This window comes from Notechis scutatus, chromosome 1, assembly GCF_049901735.1.
Source record: "Notechis scutatus isolate UNSWTSFEM ecotype Mainland chromosome 1, rNotScu1.2, whole genome shotgun sequence".
NCBI lineage: Eukaryota > Metazoa > Chordata > Lepidosauria > Squamata > Elapidae > Notechis > Notechis scutatus.
The window spans coordinates 80439002-80463865 of NC_142009.1; the positions used below are offsets into that span (position 1 = coordinate 80439002).

The following is a 24864-nucleotide window of genomic DNA, read 5'->3' on the forward strand; positions in this document are numbered from 1 at the left end:
GAAGCAAAGTCGTTCATTCGTTTCAGATTCATTCTTGAAGCTCTTTGTACTTCGGTTGGTTTTTGTTCTAGTTTATTTGACACTTTGTTATTGGCAGCACTTCACAGGAATGAAAGGTGGGTACTTATCTTGAGGGAGTGTTTGAGATTCATTACTGGCTGGGAATGAAAATAATTCCCAGCGTTGCAATAAAATAAGACTTGTTTTTAAAATAAGCATGTGCGTAATTACGTCTCGGAAGCCTTGGTCAGAACAGATCTAAAGTTACTAAGGTTGAGAACTACTGCTGTAACAGGTTGTTTCTTTATATTAAGAGGTTGATAAATTGCATTTAAAATCCAATGTTACATGGTCAGGCATTCTTTTTTCTCTCTCTCTTTGCTGTAGAATCATTCTTGTAATCTGGATAATTTGTAAGAAGATCTCCACTGTCTTTGGATTCTTAATGGCATTAGCAATAAAATTGTGTTATGTGATTCATAAGCATTTTTTCTATACCAGAGGGGTGATAAAAATGATTAGCAAGAGCTTAGAATCAGACTTGTTATGAATGCTTCAACCAAATAACTTGCTTTGTTACATAACAATGTGGTAATTACATGAACAGATGATTCTGATTGACTCTTTGGGGCATTGAAACAGACATTAAATAAAATGGTGGCTGCACTGCACATTTGCTCTGTGATTTTATGTGTAGCAGTCTTCAGCTGAAACATCTGCTATAATGAACTTGACATTTGCACTAATGGCAGCATCAGTTTACTTAATGTCCTGCATTAAATTTGCTTCCCCAAAGAGTTGTCCTTTTATTAAAGGCGAGGCCAAATTTGCTGCTGTTATTTTACCAAAACACATATTGCTTCTTGTGGAACTAAGAACAGAAGAGTTTGAGTTTCCAACACCATGTTCCATATTCCAGAGTAAAATGTGCACATATTAAATTTTGTGCCAGGACCCTAAAGTAACAAATTTAGATTGCAGCAGTGCATGAAGGCAGTTGATAAAGACATGCTCAAATACTCTGATGTCCTTGATTGAATTTTATTTTCTAACTAGCTTGATACCCGTGCTTCGCTATGAAACCATGTGGTCGGGCTTAGTTTTTTTGGGAGGAAAATAAGGGAAAAAATTCTTCCTCTGCCTACCAGCAACCATCGGTATTCATCTGGCTAGCATCCTGTCAGTGTGTGAGAGTTGAGGGCTGTTTGGAAAGTGAAACAGTATTTGCTATGTGAGCAAGAAGGAGTCTGGGCGTGGCTTAGCTCAACTGTTCTGTACTAAAGCTGCTTGGTGCTGTGAAACTAAAACTGAAACTCTTCTCCTCTGCTTGTGTTTTGCATTTAGAACAGATTTCTTTTGAATTGGGGTGGAGGAGTAGAACTCCTTAGCATCAGAGTGTGTTAATAATAATAATATACGAAATACTAATTCTCTGATGGTCATTTCAAAAAATCCTTTCTTAGTGAGTACCTAGAAGCCAAGAGGAACATACCCCAAGAGGGGTGAAATTCTACCGGCTTTGATCGGTTCTATAGAACCGGTTGTTAGGATTCTGCATAGTTCAGAGAACTGGTAAATCATGCCCCTGGATGGCCCCTCCCCTCTTTGCCTGCCCCTTCCCTTCCTGCCCAGTCAGTCAAGGTATTTCTTTTTTTCCTCTCCCGACAATCAGCTGTTCCAATGATCAGCTGTGCCAGGATCCCCCTCACTGTCTTATTTCTTCACCCAGGAGACTTCCCTAAGTCCCAGGAGGCAAAAAGGGGTGCGCAGGGGGGGATGGAGGTGCTGCGCCCTCCCAAGCTCCATTTTTTGCCTTCCTGAGCCCCAGGGAAGCTTTCTGGGAGCAAAAAATGCCCCCCAGGAGGCTTCCCTGAGGCCCAGGAGGAAAAACAAAACAGAGGGGGTGCTGCAAAAAGAAGAAGCCACGCCCTCCCAGTCACATGGTCACACCCACCTAGCCACATCCACCTAGCCATGCCCACAGAACCAGTTGTTACAAAATTTGAATTCTACCCCTGAATAAATGTGCCAAATTTCAAGTTTGTAGGCTTTATGGTTCTGGAAATTTTGTGATGATGTGTGAGTGGTATTTCACTTTTTATATATATAGATGAAAACTGGAAAATAGGATAACATCATTAGCTTAAAGATAATAGCACTCTCAGTCAACATGAGTCACTCCAGTTTAAACCATTGGGGATCATTCTTTGACATTATAAAGCCAGCCTGAAGCACTGTTCTAAAAAAATTAACCTCCTTTTTTATTATTTTACAATCAGGTTAAGATAGTTAACATACCTAATACTCCTTCCTTATCCTATTTCCTCTACAATAATGCTGGAAAGTGATTTGGGCTGAGAGAAAGTGACTGGCCCAAAGTCACTCAATTCACTTTCATATTAAGGTAGGACTAGAACTCACAGTCTCCTGATTTGAGGTCTCATTGATTTCAGTGGAGATGTATTAACCATTGCAAATAAAGCATATCCAGAGGCAGGGTGCTTCTAAAGATTTGGTGTTTTGTTATGGTGTATGATCAGGAAGTTTTGGTTAAATTGTACCCTTTGTTCATTACTGTAAAACAAATTGTTTGCCTTCTTCTTAAGAGCTATGGTAGCGCAGTGGTTAGAATGCAGTACTGCAGGCTACTTCTGCTGACTACTGATCGTCAGCAGTTTGACAGTTCAAGTCCCACTGGCTCAAGGTTGACTCAGCCTTCCCTCCTTCTGAGGTTGGTAAAATGAGGACCCAGATTGTTGGGGGCAACATGTTGACTCTGTAAACCGCTTAGAGAGGGCTGTAAAAGCACTGTGAAGTGGTATATAAGTCTAAGTGCTATTGCTATTGCTATTCTATTGGTATAGATCATTGCTCATTGCCAATTGGACTATCATTTCTAAAATACCAAGGCTGTACACAAATGTGAAGGGCACCAGACTGAGGAAGACTACTGTAGATATTACTGCTAAATTTTAGAAGCCATTCCATTCAGTACCCAAATAAAAATTTTTCGCTATGAAGATGAACTTTTACAATCTTTGCAAAACACAATGAATTTCATTTTACAAGGAGCAAAGATGCCAGAGACTTGGAAAGATGCAAATAGAACATTAATGTTCAAGGAAGGACAGGATTTAACTTTGACAAAAAATAATAGAACAATATCACTATTCAACAGTGATTTTACATGATTCAGAAGAATCCAGACAGACTGAAAATGATTGTACATGAATTTATTTATAAAGACCTATGTAGGTTTTTGCCCAAAAGATAGCTACAAGAATATTGATTGGTTGATCACATTTACAAGGTTGCCTATTTCATGGAAGGTAACTCTTTTAGAACTGTGCAGGGAATTTTAAAATATTTTAAATTGCATAGTGAAAAATAAGTTGCATTACTTGTTTTGAGATCAAATAAAGCTTTCAATAATTGAACTGGACTTTCTGTTTAAAAATTTATTTAAAAATTTCATGAAATATGAACTTTGGAAAGAGTTGTTTTTAATATAGATAAAATTGATATATACTTCACAGAAGTCACAAGTAATTAATAATGGAGATTTAATTAAACCACTGAGATACAAAAAAAGAACAAGGCAAGTTGTGTATTATCTCTTCTGTTTATTTTATTTTTAGAAATATTGAATAGAGACATAAGAGAAGTTGAATGGATTAAGGTCAAAAACATTAAATAAGAGACTTTTAAACTAAAAGTTTTGCACATAATCTGGTGCTGGTTATAATATTTCATTTAAAGTCAAGAAGATTTAATATAAATATCAATATGATAAATATGAAGTGTATGTTATTTCAAAATAATTATGTTGATTTGGAATGAATTAAAAAAAAGATATGTTAAGATGGGGAAAAACAGTTGTCATTGTTGGGGTGAATTTCTATGATTAAGATGAATATTTTGTCTAGAATTTTATGATGATGAAATAATCATCATAGAGAAACAAAAGGCCTTTGAAAAACAAAAGGCCTTTGAAATTAGAAAGGCATGATTTGAGATTTGGGTGGCATGGATATTTATGGTATGATAAAGTCATTTTTTATACATGTAATACTGAAAATATGGAACACATCTAAACCTAGATTGTGTCTTAAAATACTTTCCTGTTTCTCAGCAGAAGAAGCATTTTATACACGAGGAATTATAGGAAAACACAAATGCCTAACTTATTGTGAGATATTGGAATTTTGTAAATGGGAACCCAAAATAAAATAAAGAGAACAACTAATGTTATAGTCTTAAGGAACATTTCTACAAAATATTGTATTGTTGCTACATAGCTACCAAAATCTAAGGAATGTTATAACCATAAAGTAACTGCTGTAAAAAAAAGGGGGGAAATAATTTAATAATTTCTTTATATTTTTTCTCTTTTTTTCACACGTGCCTTTCTCCTGGAGGCCGTTCGGATCATCCAGTGTGTGGGGGAGGTGCTTCAGTCTGCGTCGTTGTAGGCTGAGCTTAATTACTGAGGATTGCTCCGCCCTTCATCACGTGGCTGCCTTGCAATCCCCAGTTTACGCTCAGCCTTCGTTAGGTTAGGCTGTGTATCTCCCACTCGTTGGCCGATTCAAGCATACTCATTATTATTTCAGGTTTGCCTTTTATTCCTGGTTCTCCCTTAGCCTCTGCGCAATTGGGGTGGCTGTAGCAGGGGAGCGCGTTTCTTCGCCCCCAGGGGATAGAGAGCGGGCGGTTTTCGCGCTCGGCGTCAATCCTCCCCCTTTTCAATTCGGCTCCTTGCCTGCCGCTTGTTTCGCGCCGCTCTCATAGCGGCTTTATCGATCGCGCTGATAAGCGCAGCTGGTGTTCCCCCCACCAAAACGCCGATCGCCCCAGCAAGGCGAAATTGCTTGGCTGCCTCGCTCGGCTCCTAGGTGTGCCGGAGAGGCTTAGTAGCGCTCTGAGCGGCCGGGATTAAAGAGTAGGTGGCGGCCGCCATTTTGGGCGCCGCCGCGTGTATAACGGGCGTAATCCTAATAGGCCTCGTTGGGCTGCGAAGGGCTAGCTCCTGTTGTAGGCCTGCCAGCCTATGAGAGCTACTGCAGATTCGATTTAATTGGCTATCTTGTTGGCTTTCGCAGCATGCTCAGAGCAGAGAATCGCAGCCTATCCCTCCCGGTTTGTGCCTGGGAGCTCCAGCTGCCAGAGGCCTACTCCAGCCTCAGGCGTTTATTTGGCCAATTGGAGATTTTTAGCATTATATCTGAGGTCACTCCCTCCTGGGAGCACTGAACAGATCCCTGTTCATTTCTTGTATATGAAAAATAAATAATAATAATAATAATAATCAATAATAATAATAATAATAATAATAATAATAATAATAATATAATGAAATATTATATAGATATATACATATATATCTATTGGTACATAGCAATAACGCATTACCAACACTGATTGGATTACATATACAGTGCTTATAAGCATGTATATATATATTTATATCAATAATTATAACAATAATAATATTGTAGAACTTACTTATCTAAATTCCAAAAGGGGCGCGGGCCAGCTGAAAGGACACCCGGCCTTTGTTGTAGGCAACCCTTGGCGAGCCAACCGCCTTAAATTGGAGCTATAGTCCTTTCTTCTATAATGGCAGATGACAATTCCACTAGAGGCCCTTCGTTGAAGGCCAGATGTCAGTCCTACCACCTGCGCAGTCAGGCTAAGGAAACCTCTAAGGAAACTTCTAAGACTTCTCAGAGAGAGACGCCCTAAGGCGCCATAGGGCACTGGAGAAAGAATTGACAGGTGATCTAGAGAGGCACAACCAGTGCCCCCAGCCCCCTTCCTTCTACCTCCACCCCCTCCTCCAGATTCCTTTTCCCTCTCCAGGCGCAGCTTACAGGGACACCAGGTGCCCGAACCGACACCAGACGAACGCTCGAAGCCACTTTCACACCCACGGCCGCTGGCCTGCGCCAGGAGGAGGCCGCCTCTGTCGAGATTCCTGCGCACATGCAGGCATGGATGGAACAGACTATCCGCCAGGGGATAGCAGAGGGCCTTTAACAGATGCCCAGGTCCGGTCCCCCTCGATGGCGCCGAACACGTCTCGCCATCACTCAGGTCCTTGCCTAGATTGGACCCCACTCATGGTCAGGTACCTTTATGGGGACAGCCCCGCTCAGAAGGGGAAATGGAGAAGGCTATAGAGGACCTGGTTCGGTTCGGGGAGGAGGAAGATCTTGAATGGGGGTCCATACACCAAGGGGAACCCCTATCGGAGATAGACCCGAAGGAAGGGGACATGTCCGAGGGCGAGGCCTCACCCCCATCAACTCACCTTGTGGGTTTGTTCAAAGCACACATTTTTAAATCCCTGCTATTTAAGGCCAAGAGCATTTCTGGCCTATCTGTCCAGTCCTCCTCGCTCTCCCCCTCCGGCAGAGGGACAAGAGGACACCGTTTTTAGGCAACCTGTGGTGGAGGCAGAAGTTATTCCGGCCCCACTCATATTTCACGACCTAGTTTCAGACCTGTGGGACTCTATAAGAGCTCCCCTGCCATCCAGCCAGGACAAGAGGTTCTTAACCTCAATTCGAGCTCCTGCAACTTGCTTAACACCCCGAGGTAGACGAACCCTTCGTTGGCTTAGTTTCCTCGTCCTCCCCAGTGACCCCTTGGAGGCTCTACAACCCGAGGACAAGAGGTCCGAACTGCCGTTGAGTAGGGCTCATCAGGCGACACCTGGGCTGTCAGATCGGCCATGGCCGCTTCCTTTTCACCAGGTCCTCGATCCGGTGGCTCCGCCAACTGAAACAGCATGTTTCCCCTCTAACACTAGGGCACATCAGGTCATCGTAAAGTTAACGGCCGCAGTGGAACCTCGGCCGACGCCACCTACCACAGCCCTTTGTCAGGTGGCCTAGAGGTAGAGCACTTGCCTCACAGTCAGGAGGCCGTGAGTTCGATCCCAGGTAAAGGCTGATATTTCAGATAGTCTCTCCTGCTCTTGTACATTACCTCAACGGTTAAGTTCTCCGCCCGAGTAATAACCTCTCTCGTTACAGCTCGCCGCCTACTCTGGCTCTAGCACTGGCAGGCGGACATAAAAAACAAGGTTAAGCTGGCCACTGCCCCTATTAAGGGGACAGACTATTTGGCACCGCCCTGGAGCCATTGCTATCTGAAACCTGAAGCAAGAACAGAGCCAGTTTGGTGTAGAGGTTGAGGTACCAAACTACAAAGCAGGACGCTGTGAGTTCAAGTCCTACTAAGAACAAGAAAGCCTCTGCCCTTTCGGAAAGGTTCCTCCCGACCCTTCTACCAGTCCCCTTCCAGCCCAGGTATCCGAGACCCCCTCCTTCCGGCATTCCAGCCCCAGGATCGAGCCGATCCAGGTTACAGGAACAGGAGGGCGGCAGCCAGACGGCCCTTCACGGGCCCCGGAGGGAAGCCTCTGGCGCACCAGATAGACCCTGCTCCTCCCTTCCCATCGAGGATGCCTCAGGCATTTCGCCGACCGATGGGATTCCCCACTTCCGATGCCTGGGTCTGTGGCTCCATCAGGCTTGGTCTCGCGCTTGAATTCCAGCGCCCCCGACTTCTTTATGGCATCCCCCTTTCGAGGGACCCCACCAAACACAACTCAATGGATTCAGCCATTCAGCACACCATCCCAGCGGGGCAGGGTTTTTCTCCCTCCTCTTCGTGATTCTCAAACCCTCAGGGGATGGAGGGCGATTCTAGACCTGAAACGCCGGAACCGTTACCTGATCTACCGCAGGTTCAAGATGGACACCCTACAGTCCATTCTACTGGGCATCAGGCAGGGGACTGGCTAGCCTCTATAGACCTTTCAAGGCGTCTCCCCACTCCCATTCCGGCCCTTCCATTCCATATTCCTCAGATTCTGCTACAACCACCGCCACTTCCAATATGTGGCTCTTCCCTTTGGGTTGGCCCCTGCCCCAAGGATCTTCACTAAGGTCCTCGCGTCTCTGGCGGCCCCCGCAGGAACCTCCCGGTTCGTCTCCATTGTTACCTGGATGACATCCTCGTCCTGTCCCACCCCAGTCTCTAGGCAGGGAAGGATGTCAGAACTACCCTCTCTGCCCTCCAAGACCATGGGTTCCTGGCAAACTGGCAAAAGAGCCGACTGTTACCACCTACACGGATCACCCCTTGGGGCCCGTCATTAACTCAGTTCGAGGAAAGGTTTTCCTTCTTCGGAAAGATTCCTTAACATTCAGGAAACCGTCAAACAAGTCAGACGTTCAAGAAGGGTAACACCTTAGAATTGTCTAAGCTACTAGGTAAAATGGTCTCATGTATTTCCATTGTTCCCTGGGCCCGGTTACACACCAGGTCCCTACAGTGGTTCCTGCTCCCGTTCCAACGGTCCTGCAGAAGCAATTCAAAGGCCACGGTCAAGGTGCCTTCAAGGGTCCTCACGTCTCTCCTCTGGGTACCAGTCCCGCCATCAACAAGGGACATGGCTTCAAGGAGTCCCAACGCCTCACCCTCACCACAGACGCCAGCCTGTCTGGATGGGGCAATCACATCCACTCGCTCTCGACTCAGGGCACATGGTCTCAGGTTGAACGAGCATGCAGTATAACTGGTTGGAACTCCGCGCCATCCGCCTGGCCCTGCGCAACTTCCTCCCTCAGGTACGCGGGCGGCATGTCCTCATACTCGCGGACAACATCACGACCAAGGCCCATGCCAACCGACAAGGGGCACCAGTCCATCCGTTTGATGAGAGAGGCCGAGCGCCTCTGCCATTGGGGGAGCGCAATCCCTCTCTCTCAAAGCTGAGCACATCTCAGGGGACTTAAACACCCAAGCAGATGGGTTGAGCAGGACCACGGTGGACCAGCCCAAGTGGCGACTCCACCCGTCACTGTTCAGGGAAGCAACCAAGCTGGTCGGTCTCCCGTTAGTGGACCCTTCGCATTCCTCCCCAACACTCGACTCCCCAGGCTTTCTCGAGGTACCCCTCCCACGGGCCGAGAACTACAATGCCCTCCGTTGCCCCTGGCCATCAGGGCTTCTATATGCATCCCTTTAGCCCTGGCCCCAGAATCATCAGAAGCTCATCTCCGAGAAAGCAGAACTGATTCTGGTGGCACCCTACTGGCCCAGGCACCCATGGCTTGTGGACCTCCGCAACCTATCGGTGGCCCCTCCTGAAAAATCCCTCCGATCAGGATATCCCTTTCTCAGGGTCCCCTCCAGCACCCGGATCCTTAGTGGCTCCTGTTAGCAGTTTGGAGGTTGAGCGGGAGCGCTTAAGAAAGGGGGCAGTTTCTGACCAGGTTATCGATACTATTCTAGCCGCCAGGCGCCCTCCACAACCCGGATATACAATGCCACTTGGAATAGTTTCTGCAAGGGTGCCAGGGTTCCAGGTCAACCCGCTTTCACCCTCCATCGTTCAAGTGTTGGCATTCCTCCAAGAGGGTCTGAGGAAAGGTCTTCTCCGAACTCCCTGAGGCATCAGGTCGCAGCCCTTTCAACCGTCATTGTTTTGACAATCTGGGGTCCCTTCCCTCCACCCTCGCATCAGGGCATTCCTCAGGGGAACCACCAACTTTGTCCCCCAACGGTTCACAGATACCCTACCGGGGACCTCAATAAGGTCCTGGTGGCCCTTCTTAAACCCCCTTGAGCCTCTCAGGGTATCCACTCTCCAGTTCCTAACGTACATAGTCGTGTTCCTGGTGGCCATTACCTCGGCTCGCCGAATATCAGAGATAGCAGCCTTGTTGGTGAGGTAGGACCTTTGCATCTTCCATGCCGACCGGGTAGTTCTCCGGCCGGGCCCTACCTTCTTGCCCAAGGTCAACTCAACCTTCCACAGGGCACAGGAACTTACACTTCCGAACTTCTGCCCCGATCCCCCATGGGAAAGGGAGAAGCTCTGGCACACCCTGGACGTTAGACGGGCCCTCCGCATTTACATTAAACGTACCCAACCCTTCAGGAGATCCGAATACCTTTCCTCTCCTTTCAGCCCATATCATTAGGCCACAAAGTGTCCCCGTCAACCATCGGCCGCTGGATTAGCGCTACTATTTCCAAGGCGTACTTGTCCCAGGCCCTGCCGGTTCCCAGCGGAATAGCGGCACACTCCACCAGAAGTGCTGCTACCTCTGCAGCTGGGGCCACTCAGGCTCCAATTGCTGGTATTGGTCGGACGGCCACTTGGGCCTTCCCATCTCCCTTCATTAGACATTATAAGATAGACATATTTACCTCGGTGGAGGCTTCGTTTGGTAGAAGAGTCCTCCAGCGAGTCCTCGAGGAACCACAGGGTCACAGGACCAGACGGAGTCCCCGTGGGACAGCCAAGCTTTGGTATGTCCCACACACTGGATGATCCGAACGGCCTCCAGGAGAATGGGCGTTGGTTCTTACCTGACACGCCATTTCTCTGGGGGCCGTGAGGATCATCCAGCCCCACCCTTATTAGTTTTCCGTCTGGTGGGGTCTTGTTTCGGCCAATGAACCCTTTAGCATAGTAAGAGGAGACCAGGATTTCTATTCACTCTCGACTTCGCGTAAACTGGGAATTGCAAGGCAGCCACGTGATGAAGGGCGGAGCAATCCTCAGTAATTAAGCTCAGCCTACAACGACGCAGACTGAAGCACCTCCCCACACACTGGATGATCCTCACGGCCCCCAGAGAAATGGCGTGTCAGGTAAGAACCAACGCCCATTTTCTTTTCTTATTTCCTTTTTTCTTCTCTGCTCATTCTAAATTTTAGTGATTGTTAACTTTCTTCTTAAAATTTTAATATAACATCTGTCATACTCTCTCTCTGTCTAATTAAAGATTTTGAAGTGCACACTATAGAGATGGCAAAAGAGCTTACCTGCTGAATCAGTATGTTTATCTGAAACTTAAATAAATCTGAAGTGAACTAAAACATTGACAGAAAAATGTTCACTTTTTCAGGCCACTGAACCAAATCATATGACAGTAAAGGTCTGAAGCAGAGTGTTGCATATAAAATTATAGGCAGATTTCTCATTTTGCTTCATAGTTTCATCAGGTCTGAGCAATGCAGAAAAACATAAAGTGCTGCAACATAACAAGATGTGATGAGGCAAGAGAAGAAAAAAATAAGATTTTCATTGTGATATCAGTTTGATTGCTTGGAAGATGCAGAGAGGTGTGTAATTGCGGGAAACATAATATAGTCAACCTTGTATAGGTTAGTACATATATATTTTAGCTCAAATAACAGTTTATTAAATCATAGTTTTATCCGGTTGGAATACGATTATTTAGCCAGTATAGATTTAGGCTAACGTCTGCATACACATTTAAACTAAATGCAATCACTCAGATTTATCAGTTATTGATTATGCCTAAAGCAAAAGCTCATGGACAATTCCTGTCCCAACACTTATTATAAAATGCTTCCCTCTTTATAGATCAACAGTTACTCTCTGTTGGAATGAAGGAAAGTGAATCATAAAGACAACCCATTCTTCTTTGTAAGGAATATTCTTTAGACCAGTAGTGGCTCACCTTTTGGCACTGAGTGCCGAAACAGGAGTGCATGTGCACACGTGCACACTGGAAACCAGAAGAGCAGCTACCCGATGTGCGCAGGCGGGAGCGCCGGAAACCAGAAGAGCAGTTAGAAACCGGAAGCTTAGCTTCTTGGCGCGTGCATGTGCCCAGCCACCTTGTCTTCCTGTTTCTAACGCACATGCGTGCGCAAAGACCAGCTGGCTGGCGCACGAATGTGTTCTGGGGAGCTGCTCTTCCAGTTTTTGGTGCTCCCACGCACGCGAAGACCAGCTGGCCAGTGCACATCTGCACGCCAGAATCCAGAAAAGCAATGGGCAACAGCTGGCGTGCCCAGAGAGATGGCTCTGCATGCCACTTCTGGCACGTATGGCATAGGTTCGCCATCACGGCTTTAGACTGTTAAAAGATGTTGGAACTACATCACAGGCTACCTTGTTTATCTCAGTTATCTTTGATGTTTCAATATTTGAGTCATAGTTTATCATTTCCAGTAAACATACAGTAGGTAGCAGATGCATAGTATCAGTAATTATACTTTGAAGGTCATCTGGAAAAAATCCATTTTGATGTTTTTCTAGGATAAAGCTGTTCTTATTGCATGTTTAAAATGATGTTTTGCATTACAGAGATACATTTTCAGTTCCTTTCAAAGAGCACAAACTGCTACTTATTGATATACATTATTATGGTTGCTCATACAGTTAGCCAGATTTGGCATTTTTTCTACCTATTGAGTCCTTTCCAAGGACCTGACATAGGGAAATGTTTTCTGATAGTGTTACAGGTATTGTCGCAGGATTATATGATTATTTTAAGTGTTTTCACTGTAAATGTAAACTCTATTTTGAGCTAGTGTTATCCCTCTGTCGGTGTTTGTTTGTGGGTAGTTAGCCAATAAAAGTGTTTACATTTGAGTTGGTTAAGACAACAGTGCAATTACATTTTTTCATTACATTCAGTTGCATATTTGATTGAAAGTTGTAAAACATCAGAGAAAATATTAAAGAAGAGAATACCAGAAGAGACATCCAAGCAAAAGAAATCAATTTTGTTAATGGCTCTCTTCCTTTTTTATTACTCTCAGTGTTCAGTTTTTAAAATTGAACAATGAACACTGTAAAAATAAAAGACAACCAAGTGTACTTAACTGATTAAAAAGATACTAGTCAATTATTGTCAGTATGTTCCTAAATCTGCAACAGAAGTCTAAGTATGAAGAACGATGTATTATGAAAAGTTGAGTAATCCTCGGGGGATTTATGACCTTCCAAAGCATATTTTCCCCAGAACAAAAGATTTGGCAGATTACATTTCCCTTTTTTTCCTATAATGTGAACTGAAGTTTGCCCTTTGCAAAGGTAATGTGCTTGCATATTTTGACCCTGATAAATTAGTAAATTTAGAATCACTTTTTTATTCTAGTTGTAATTTTACCGCTTAGCTTAACCAACCAATAAAAAATGGCAGGAGTGCACAGAACAAGTATTATTTCCATTGTTATCATTTAATACTGAAGTCTACTTTGCTAGACATGAAAATGTGAGGATCTCACTATTTTCCAAATATTCTTTCCTTGCTGCTTTAGAAATATTTTGTTTTCTTTCTATTTGTCATTGAGAAAGACATATACAAAATTCAAAGCCTGCATTGTTGTTATTTTTTACAAAAGATGTATGAGTTAATTTATGTCTTTCCCCTGTCATTGTGACAGTAGCAATTGCTTTATTCAATATAACATATTTTGCATATTGGACACTTAAGTTATTTAAAGAAGGGGTAAATACAGGTAGTATTTGACTTAACCATCACAATGTAGCCAAAATTTCCTTTGCTAAATGAGACAGTTGTTAAATGAGTTTCCCCAAATTTACAACCTTTCTTGCCACAGTTGTTAAATGAATCACAGCAGTTGTTAAAAGTGATAGCACTTATAGTTGTATATCACTTTGCAGTGCTTTACAGCCCTCTCTAAGCAATTTACAGATTCAGCCTATCTGGGTCCTCATTTTACCCACCTTGGAAGGATGGAAGGATGAGTCAACCTTGAGCCTGGTGAAATTCAATCTGCTGAACTAAAGGCAGCTGACAACAGAATTAGCCTGCAGTACCACATTCTAACCGGTGTGCCATCACAGCTCAGTGGTTCAGTTAATACAGTTGTTAATTGAATTTGGCTTTCCCATTGACTTTCTCAAAAGTTCCCAAAAGATAATCACATGGCCCCGGAACACTGCAACGCTTATAAATATGAGCCAATTGTCAAATACTTGAATTTTGATCACATGACCTTGGGGAGGCTGCAATTGTTGTTAAGTGTAAAGAATGGTCATAAGTTATTTTCTTCAATGCCATTGTACCTTTGAAGGGTATAAATAGTTGTAATTTAAGGCTACCTGTAGCATAGTGTCTATCAGCACCAAGATGGTCTCAAACACACTGTTTGCCATCTGCCATATTTTCTTTTTTTCATGTAGAATTTTATTAAGGACTTTAATTGCATTGTAAAATCTAATACAAACTAGAAGAAGAAAAGAAGGAAGGAAGGAAGGAAGGAAGGAAGGAAGATTAGAATGGTGCAATAGAAATGAAAATTAGTATTTATATATGGTAAGGGGAATCTAAGGTGATGATCCTGGATAAATTTGCTACAGTCAACATTAAAAACCTTTTTAGTCTAGCTTGTTTCAGAGTTTATGTATAGGGTAGCTTTGTAACTCTCCAACATGGTACTCAAATATGCATACAGTTGTAGGATTTGGTATCATAGAATCCTTAATAGAATTATTATCAAAGTAATATTTAATACAGTGTAAAGAATTATTATAATTCATGCAATCCATAAGTATTTGATGCATTCATCTTTTTAAGTAGTGATGTAAATGTTTAAAAATAATTTTCTAATATTTATCTCAAAGATTGCTTGAAGGGTGAGATATTATAGGATTGAGGCCTGAAGATATAAATAAGTAAGAATATAGGAAGAGAGAAGCGAATGTGCAGTCTTTAACTTTTTATCTCTGATTCATTATTTCTGTAAGCTGCCCTGAGTCAGGCTGGAGCCAGACAACATCAAAATCAAATAAATAAATCAACCAACAAACAATGTTTTGCACAAGTAGAGCATGGACTATCTATCTTTGCACCAATATGGTCCTGATACATCTGCTGTCCACATGCTTTCGACAGTTTTTAACTCATGCAGCTCTACTATCCAGACTCAGAATCTCCTTAAAGGCAACTTAGAAGAGAAGGACTAGGGGTGACATGATACCAGTCTTCCAATATTTGAGGGACTGTTGCAGAGAAAAGCACCCGAGAGCAGGACAAGAAGTAATAGGTTGAAACCTCATTGAAGAAAGATCCAACCTGAAACTAACAAGAAATGTCTTTATAGTGAGAATAATTAGTCAGTGGGATGGCTTGCCTTCAGAAGTTATGGATGAACCATCACTGGATGTTTTTAAGAAGAGTTTAGAGAGCTATTTGTCTGAAATAGTATAGGATGCTTTGCTTGAGCAGGGGGTTGGACTAGACAACCTCAAAGGTTCCTTCTAACTATGTTATTCTGTATTCTATAGTCAGTTCTCATTGTCTCATTGCATATTCACAAACCACTCCAAGATTTTCTCCACTTCGCCCTATGTTTACCAGGTGACATCCTCTCCAGCAGCATGTTCTACAGCATAAATTTAATCATACTGTCTGTAACTAACATTTTTTCTAGATAGATTACCCCAGCTGCAAAAGTGCCATTTTGCATTAACATTTTAAACATTGATAACAAAATTTCTCCTCAAAGTCTCATATATAAAAGTAAATACATGTGTGTATACTTTATTACTATATATTACTATATATTCTTTCTTTTACTTAACTTCATAACTTACTATTGTCATTATCTTTGTTATTTTTTCCTATTCTCTCCCTCTCCCCCCCCCCCTCCCTCCATCCATCCATCTTACTTTTACAAATAACTAAGCTTATTGATAATGTGGTCTGGATATTCAAGAAAACGAAAAGCCAAAAGCAAACATTTCTCTTATTACACAAAGTTTTTGCTAAAACCCACCAAATTCCTTATGAAACATTGAGATGTTTCCAAACTAAAGATCCTTCCTTTCCAAAATAGTCATTAAATTTGCGATATGAATTAATTTTCCTTTGTCAGTTTTCATCCCCCCTCCCCAGGATGATGAAAATAGATGCAGATGTTTTGGAAAGTAAAGTAAAATATAGCAATCAAAAATATTGCTTACAGCAAAGGAAATACCAGAAGAAGTGTTTAAAATCTTGCAGCACAACACAGTCAAAGTTTAGTATGTATTTCGTAAGCAGACATGGAAAAAAACAGCACTAGCCTGGAAAAAAACAATAACTTATATTCCATTACCAAAAATGGACAGTTCAAGGAATGCTTAAACTAGTAAATGATTGTTCTGTATTTATATCACATGCTCATAAGATAATTATCATGCTTCTGGTATTCCAAAATACTTCATATGAATAAATAGGAATATTTTCCTCTTTGACAATAAAAACATCAAAACAATTGCTGAATGTAATTCCATTATGAAGAACTATAATGTAGTTCCTTTAAAAAAAAAACATTGCTTCTATGGATGGATAGAAATTCTCCTTTCCCTTTTATTTTAGAATCTTTTCATCTTGGTCTGAGTTACAAATATTATGATACTCAAAAATTAAGCAATCATCTACAAGGTTATGTGATGTTGACATGCAATTAACCTCAAACTAATCTGCTAATGGGAAGATAGTGCATTTAAGAAGAATGTCATTTGCCATTTCTTTCATCACATGTATTTTATATTTTATTTCATTATGTCAGTACCTTATCCAGTAGCATATATTGATGTAGAATCCTTTCTTCTTTCACTGTTGTTCTTATTGGAATTTTGATGTTATGTGTTTGCAGAGCTCGTGCAATTAAGATAACAGATAACAGATAATCAGAGTTGGAAGGGACCTTGTAGGTGATCTAGTCCAAGCGGGAAACCCTGCACCATTTCTGACAAATGGCAGTCCAATCTCTTCTTGAAAGTCTCAAGTGATGGCGCTCCGATAACTTACAAGGGCAAGCTGTTCCATTGGTTAATTGTTCTCACTGTCAGAAAGTTTCTCCTTATTTCCAGGTTAAATTTCTCCTTGTTCAGTTTCCATCCATCATTCCTTGTCTGGCCTACAGGCACTTTAGAAAATAGCTTGACCCCTTCCTCCTTGTGGCAGCCCCTCAAATATTGGAATATGTCTCCCCTGGTCCTTCTCTTTACTAGACTAGCCAAGCCCAGTTCCTGCAACCGTTCATTGTTTGTTTTAGTCAATTAGTACTTGAGGTTACAAAAAAACCCTCCTCCATTATTTCTAGATTTTGTATCCAGTTATTTTGCCAGTCAGTGTCATGCCCAATTCCATCTAAGTCAGGGCTGTCAAACTCACGACCTGCAGGCTGGATGCGTCACACATTGGCCATGCCCCTGCCCAGTTTAGTGAAGGTGAAAAAAGTCCCGATATGTCACATGATGGCATCATCATGACACAAGTTTGACACCCTTGATCTAAGTGATCCAGTATCTTTGTAGGGGAGAGAGATCCCAGCAATGAAATTTGAGTTGCGCTGGCTTGTAGTTGTCTCTATTACACAAGGACAAGAAACTGTGAGTGACAAACTTCATTTTCATTTGTAAAGTATTCAAGTTTCAAAGGGCATCCATCAGCTGTAACTCCTTTGTATATTCAGACATCTGCAAAAGTTATGGCTTTCCCAATGTTCTGTCACCAGAAACAGTGTGATTAACTGAGATAACAACAATTAGTACTGTGAGAATGCTAGTGCTCTCCTACATACAAAAAAATTCAAATTCATAATATTGGAGCAATTTAGAAAGGGAAGTTGACTATATCTTATAAGAATAGAGCTGATTAGGCATTTCACCAAAGTTGTGGTTCAACATTGCTGAAAAATCCAGAAAATGTACACAGAACTGCTACAGCCTGTCCTTTGGATTCACTTGGGGGTGTTTGAGAGAAAACTCATGAGACCACACCTCCCTCTCCCTTCTCAGCTGTTTTTATTCATCTAATCAGTCAAGACCATGAACCCAAAATTCAGTCTGCAAAATATCTGATTTGTATGGACTGCAAAGTCTGTCGGTCACATGGAGGACACATTATCAACACTTGCAAGGTGAAAGGACCTTCCAACTGCCAAATACAGGCAATATCTACTTCCCAGAAATAACAAGACTCAAATTACAAACAATTTATTGGTTTGCAAGCATTCCATAATAGGATACAGATGAAGTCATGGTAAGATATGCATGCATGTTACAAAAATAAGCAATTTCTTTACATATATTTTTTATCACATATATATAGTAAATACAGAGTTACATTTTTTTCTAGAGAGGGTAAACTTTATCAGCAAGATGTTATTTTGGATGCAATGGTAGATAGAATATTGACCAGAGACTGGTTTTGATTTGCTTGGCATGTCTTGAATGGTCAAAAGGAAGCTTGTTTCTCAAGGATTTATTGATTTTTTTTCATTATTATTCAACGTATTGACTATTTCATGCTGCTCACTTCATAACCACAAAGGAAAAGAATGCAGTATGTTGTTTGTCCCGTTATGGGAGTTGATTTTCGTTTCTGATTGAAAGCTTATGGATAAAATTAAGTCAAGAAGCTTTCTATTTCTCTTCCCCTTTGTATAAATAGAGATAGAAAACATTGAGGCTACTGGAAGAGTGTTTTTAAAATTCCAAGACCCATTAAGCAAATCTCTATTTGTAGTTTCAAAGCATTTATGTATTACTAATCCATTTCTATCTACCACCCACACCATTGATAAACCTTTGAATAGGAGATGTCACCTGAATTAAGCCTCTTGGTTTGGGAGAAAAATGTCTCTATTCTTTTAACCATAAAAGAGGGCAGCACAGAAGATAAACATTTTTCCTATCTGGGTCTGCTTCTTTGTTTTCATTAAAATATATTCTGATATGTGGGCAAGAAGAGGTGCACTTAAAGATATACTGAGAAATTAAGTTGTTTAAATATTATGATGAAGTTGTGGAAATAACAAATGCTGAAATCAGTGTAGTATAAGAACATTGTGGAGAAAGGGGGATTTTATATATCTTAATGTTAAGAAAGATGTTTCAGCCGCAGAATTAACTAGGTTAACTTTGAGCCAGCATTGTCTCTCAGTCAAACAAACTTCATGGAGCCATTGTTGTAGGAAAAAACAAGTCTTAGACCCATGATGGCGAACCTATGGCATGCGTGCTATAGATGGCACGCAGAGCCATTTGTGCCGCCATGCAAGCTGTAGGCAATCTTACCTCACTGGGCATGTACGTGCCTCACAGCTGATTTCAGCAGGTTTGAGGCCTTTTTCGGCCTGCCAAAGACTTGAGGAAGACTTCTGCAGGTTTGCAGGATGAAAACTAGCCCCATTTCATCACTTTCTGTTTTTCCAAAAATACCAGAAGTGATGAAACGGGCCTAGTTTTCAGCCTGCAAAGCCTGCAGAAGCCTTCCTCAAGCCTTTGGGAGGCGAAAATCAGTTGTGAGGCGCAGTGCAGGTGAGGGGGTGGGGTGGGTGGGTGGGGATTACACGTGCATGCGTAGGGGTGTAGGTGGGCGTGCATTGCCTTCTGGGTGCTGGTACACAAGTGCGAGCGTGCAAGCGCACACACAATTTTTGGCACAGGAGCCCAAAAAAGGTTAGCCACCACTGTCTTAGACTGTGCTTCGAAATAAGGGCATACCAAGTAAAATTGTTAAAAATATTTCATATTAAAAGAACATCTTCAACACTTACTAATTCACATATGTGTGCAATCCTATTCACTCCATTAACTAAATCGTAGTTTTGTTATGGTGGCCATTGATATTTTTGTGTAGATTCACAGTAGTTGTTTTGATTTTGACAATTATTAAATAGACAATGGAAGAATATATATCACTTTTGTTCCACAAAATCCAGTTTTATGACTCATTATTTTGTAGGGTATTCTATAGCAAGTTATACATTGGGACTACGCCTCCCCCACTTCCCCCAATCCATATCCAATTCTCATAGATTGCCTGGACAAGTCCCTGCAAATTATTTTGGTCAAGGTTTTTCAGAAGTGCTTTTCCGTTGCTTCCTTCCTAGGCCAGCAACAAAGTGACTGGCCCAAGGTCACCTACCTGGCTTTGAGTTCAAAATCGGATTAGAACTCAGTAGGCCAATTTTGATTTATTTGAATTTTATCCTTCCAGTTTAATTGATTGTATAGGTTTTTTTTAAAAAAAATAGTTTCTTCTTGATTGTCTAATTCTACATAAATTTTCACTGGCTTTGTGAATTATTTACTCTCTGATCTGTTGTTTATATGTACATACACACACACACACACACATACATTATGTGTGTGATTGGGAGTCAGTGCTGCTGCTTTAGTTGTCAAGCTTGCAAAATTCTTTTGTCCTAATTCTCCTAGAAGTTTCATATCTGCATGCTTTAATAAACACTGGATTATAAAAATATGACTCCTGGAATCATTTTCTGGGAAATCAAAGTGCTAATATAGTATTGTGCTGCTGCACCTCATGTGCATTTTTATAGGCATCTGTTTTATCACTGTAATAAACAATGATGGAGAGGGTAGGCCTTTGATTACATTCAGTGCAGCTTTTTATATATTCTTTAGTTGGTATTAATTGAGTAAAGTGGCTTTAAAATGAAAGTGTGTGGGCAAAGAATCTGTGGGACTTCAGGAAAGCAACCCCCCCTTTGGATACAACCGTCAAACCTTACTGATGTTTATTAAAAACATTGTATATATACATATCTATATTTCACCTTTTGGTTATCAAAGCTGTCTTGGTACCATGGTGATAACATCATTCAGTAAAGTAAGAGACTTTTCCCGTGGATAAGAACTCTTGGAATGAAGTCTGGGTTCAGATCAAAAAACCATTTATAAAATACACTGAGAGATCTTTAGTGATAGATTATTTTTATTTATTTTTTTGCTTTGCAAGTTGATAAGAACTTTTCAAATTCACATTTGTTGTAGTTTCTTTTTTTCCCCCAGTGATGCCAGTTTGAAAGAGATCAGGCTTTATTACAGAAATGTATAGTTGCTAAAGAATAAGACTGCCTGTTTTGCTTTTTAAATTTTATCTCTCTAAATCTCTGTGGATTTCTTTCTGTTTTATTTTCACTTTATTCCTTGTAATTAGACTTCACTCTTAACCTTGAATATTTTTCTGCACTTAATGTCTTTATCTTTCCAAACACTGTTATTAATCTCATTTCTTCTGGTTTCACTACTACCTAAGTATTTAACTGTTAGCACTTTCTTGACTCCTTTTATTATTGTACACTTTAACTGGACTTTTATTGCTTTTGCTGCCTTTCCTTTTGAGCTGTCTTTCCACTTTATCTTTCCCCAGAATAATTTGTTTGCTTTCCTACACATTTTCTTTGAGCTTCTGAGATAAGGAGTCTGTAGCCATCAATTCCTCTCAGCTTTATTTTGGAGTTTCTTGTGGCACTCTCTCTTCTGGATGGCTTTTGCTCATTTTTCTCCTATAAGTGATTCTGTATCTTCCTTGTAGTCTTAATGGTTGTCCAATCTCTTCTTAAAAATATCCAGTGTTGTAACAACCACAATGTCTGGAGGCGTTCCACTGATTAATTGTTCTCCCTGTCAGGAAATTTCTCCTTATTATAGGAATGCAGGAATCTCTTTTGACATTCTCCATCTCTTTGTCTCAGCTGCTCATGGACTGCTGCTATTGTTATTGTCTGGTTTCTCTTCCTGGCCCTGGCAGCCATCACTATTTCAGTGGATTCCAGATGACATAGGGTTGGGAAAAGCAGCAGTTCACCTAGACATCAACTAAATTTTAGTTGTGTCATCCTGGTTCCGCAAGGTCAAACTTGGTACTACATCAAAAAAGATACGTTTGTCCACAATAAGCACCTGTCATTGAAACTGCACATGCAGAATGTCATCTATGAATTTTGAGGCTAACAATATGAATCAAAACAACCAGAATTAGAATTCTGCCAGTTTTGCTTGAATACTAGGTCAGTGGTATTTTCATATATTTATAATGCAGTCTTGTGTCTATTTACCTGAAAATAAAATCAATTGAGTTCAGTGGGATTTACTTCTAACAGGTATAAAATTATTTTGTTGAGTGTGTTTTGTAGATGTGTGTATGTATGTAATACTGTTGATTGTTGCCTCCTCCTATGTTTGTTTGTTTTTTTGCCCCATGCTAAATGTGAAAATAATTGACTTTTTCCCAAATTGCATTTTAAAACATATCAACAATTTCCTTTGACTCCTACCTTTGATTCATATGCACATTAATAGATTGGTTCCTGTAGACGATCTGTCCCCAATCTGCTGCCTTATAGATTATCTTGAGGAAAACCATTGGGGGAAAACAGCTATCTTGAGAAGGGTGCAATCTCCACCTATAAAGTTTTGGAATGAATCCATTACCTTCTCTATCTCTTTGAGTGCATATTATGAAGAAGCAGTTCTCCTTGCCTGCATCTAATGAGAGCAGACAACTGTAAAATTGAGGGACAGAGCAAATATTTGAAATATAGAATATTATATAGCCATTATTGGAAATCTCAGTCCTATTGAATACTTGCAGTGCATTTTAGATCTGATTAGGACTATTCAAGTTTTTACTGGACATAAAATTGAACTTCATTTGCACTCTATCTTTTAATGCCCTGCTGGAAATGTTTTAGACTGGACAGGATAGGAACAGCCTTCCCAAACTTGCAGCTTTCCAAAAGCATTAACTACAGCTCATGGGATTCTCAGCCCCCACGGTAGCCAAAAGTTCTGGATGCTGTAATTTCTGTACGTCTGGAGGGCACCAGTGATGGGAAAGAAGGAAGAGGAAGGATCAGTATATAAATGCAATATGGATGCTATAATTTTGTAAATTATCAGATTCAGAGCTCAATCCATATGCAGTTCCAAGTATATCTCCAGTGCCTTTATTGCAGTGTACAAATTCCACCAATGATAAGATAAGAAGCATATTTTAGTGAGTCACATCTGAAATAGTAGGCAGTCAGTATATTAAGACAACTCTCATTGTTACAATTTCAAACAAAAAACAAAATTATTGGTAGTGATGAGATAGTCTGAGCCAAGTGAAAACTCCTATCTATTTTTTCTAAACTGTAGATGATCAAATTGTAAATAGTAGTTTGTTCATGTGAATCTCAGATCTTGATTCTTGAAAACTTCATTTTTTTAAACCAAGGAGATATGTTAACAAGATTCTACTTAAAGAGTCTTCCTAAAATATATATATCTTAAGTTTCTTCTCTATTTTTTTTTGTATGTAATTATCATTAGAAAGCATTGGGGTGCACTCCATTTTCTTTGAGAAGGAGCAGCCCAATAGATAAAGGATGGATAGCAGCTTAGGCAAGATAATTTTCAATTCATGTCTAATTAAAAAGAGTATGTGATAACAGTAGCAATAAGCAAATCTGGAGCAAAGGGAAAGGGAAGACTTCTTTCTTTCCAACTTCACAGATATCTAGAAACATTGTTTAATGGGCAGGCACAAAAAAAAAAAATTGCTTCAGATATTTTTTGGTTTCTGAGGGTAGAAAATAATGCATAAGTGACTGATGGTGAAGAAGAGATGTCTTTATAATGAGAAACATTTTCCTTTTGTGAAAAGCCTGGATTGCAGATCAACCCCCGCGCTTCACACCTGTGCATAGTAGGAAGGAGAAAGAAGCACTGATTGCTTCTAAATGTATTGTTTAAATCATTATTGCTTTTATGTTCTTCCTGTGCCAACAATATAAATGTACATTTGCAGGAAAAAAAGAATGAGGATGAGGATGAATCCCATCTCTACGTTTTCATGCCAGCCAAACAAATGAATTCAAGGGGAAAAATGATTTAGCGCTTGAAAGAGCTTTCCTCTGTTGCCCTAGTTGATGAAGTAAGAGTGTTACATTGCAAACTGCAAATTGGTAGTCAGCTATCATAGTTCTGGCCTTTGAAAGTCAAATAGTTTTATATCTCTGCTTCAGCTTATGTTAGGAGAAATTTAAGCTGCCTTCCCCCCCTTTTTTTTCCATTCCTTCTTTCTTTCCTTTCTAATTTAAACGTCAGTCACGCAGCCATTTTTTATTACAAATTTCAGAAGACATCAGAGAGGGGCTGATTTCCATGCGTGTTAAGGTAATCCTTTAAAGGTCATCGTCGAACCAATGTGAACTTCCAAGATAAGGTGCCGAGAATGGGTATTTCTTTTTGTGTGTGTGTGTTATTCTGTGATAGGATATTTTGAGAGCTTACTTTGAAGTCTGAAGTTTTTACCTGCTGGATTCCAGGTGGCAAATGATGACTTATTAACGTGTTTCTGGTGAGCATGCACTTGTGCTTGTTCCACTGGCAGAAAACCAAGCTTTTAAGAGTTTGTTTATGACTACATGGCTGGGTGTGGAACTGAGTATGGAAAATCAAATTATTTTAATGGAGAAAGATCAGATGACCCTATTGACAATGAAATAAGTAATGTTTTAAGATTTATAGGCAGTAGGCAAGGAATGTTTGTTGTACTATTCTCATGTCAGGCATGTGTTCTTCTAGCAGGCTTCCATTCAAATATTGCAAATATAAATCTGATGAACTGTTTAAAAGGTAACAGAAGGTTATATTTTATTATCCTTTAGTCTTTTTGACAGGAAGAGCTAGCATTACCAATCACAGGCAAGGGGAAGAAATCCAATCTCTTTGAGAGCCCGCCACTTGTCAAGGTGAAAGAAGACAAATATATGGAAAGAAAGGGTGATTATAGGACTGGATATTTTGATAGTATGCTTTGGAGTAATCAATACCAGATATCGTTGTTTTAAAAAAGTGTATGACCACAATTGAGCCCCAAATTGCTGTTGCTAAGCAAGACAGTTGTTAAGTGAATGTTGCTCCATTTTATGAGCTTGCTTGCCACAGTTGCTAAGTAAATCACTCCATTCGTTAAGTTAGTAACATGGTTGTTAAGTAAATCTGGTTTCCCCATTAACTTGGCTTGTCAGAAGGTCACATGAACCTAAGGATACTGCAATCGTCATAAATATAGACCAGGTGCCAAGCATTCGAACTTTGATCACGCGGGGATGCTGCAGCCGTCATAAGTGAGAAAACTGGTCATAAGTCACTTTTTTCAGTGCCATTTTAACTTTGAATAGTCACTAAATGAATGATTGTAAGTCGAGGACTACCTGTATTTGTGGTGACTCTGAGAAATATTGGTTCCCTGGATTAAG

General features: G+C 40.8%; 1 protein-coding gene across 3 annotated transcripts in view; it reads left to right on the forward strand.

Annotated features, from left to right (window-relative positions):
- Positions 1-24864, forward strand: part of PRKN (parkin RBR E3 ubiquitin protein ligase) — a 765942-nt gene that overhangs the window by 154755 nt on the left and 586323 nt on the right. Inside the window, exon 1 of one of the 3 annotated variants that reach the window (XM_087969082.1) lies at positions 17824-17843. The exons of the other annotated variants lie outside the window; for them this stretch is intronic. Within the exon in view, the coding sequence (XP_087825208.1) occupies positions 17841-17843 (3 nt within the window). The 5' untranslated portion in view covers positions 17824-17840. Of the gene's footprint in view, positions 1-17823; positions 17844-24864 lie in introns of those variants that run through there. 3 annotated transcript variants of the gene reach the window in all.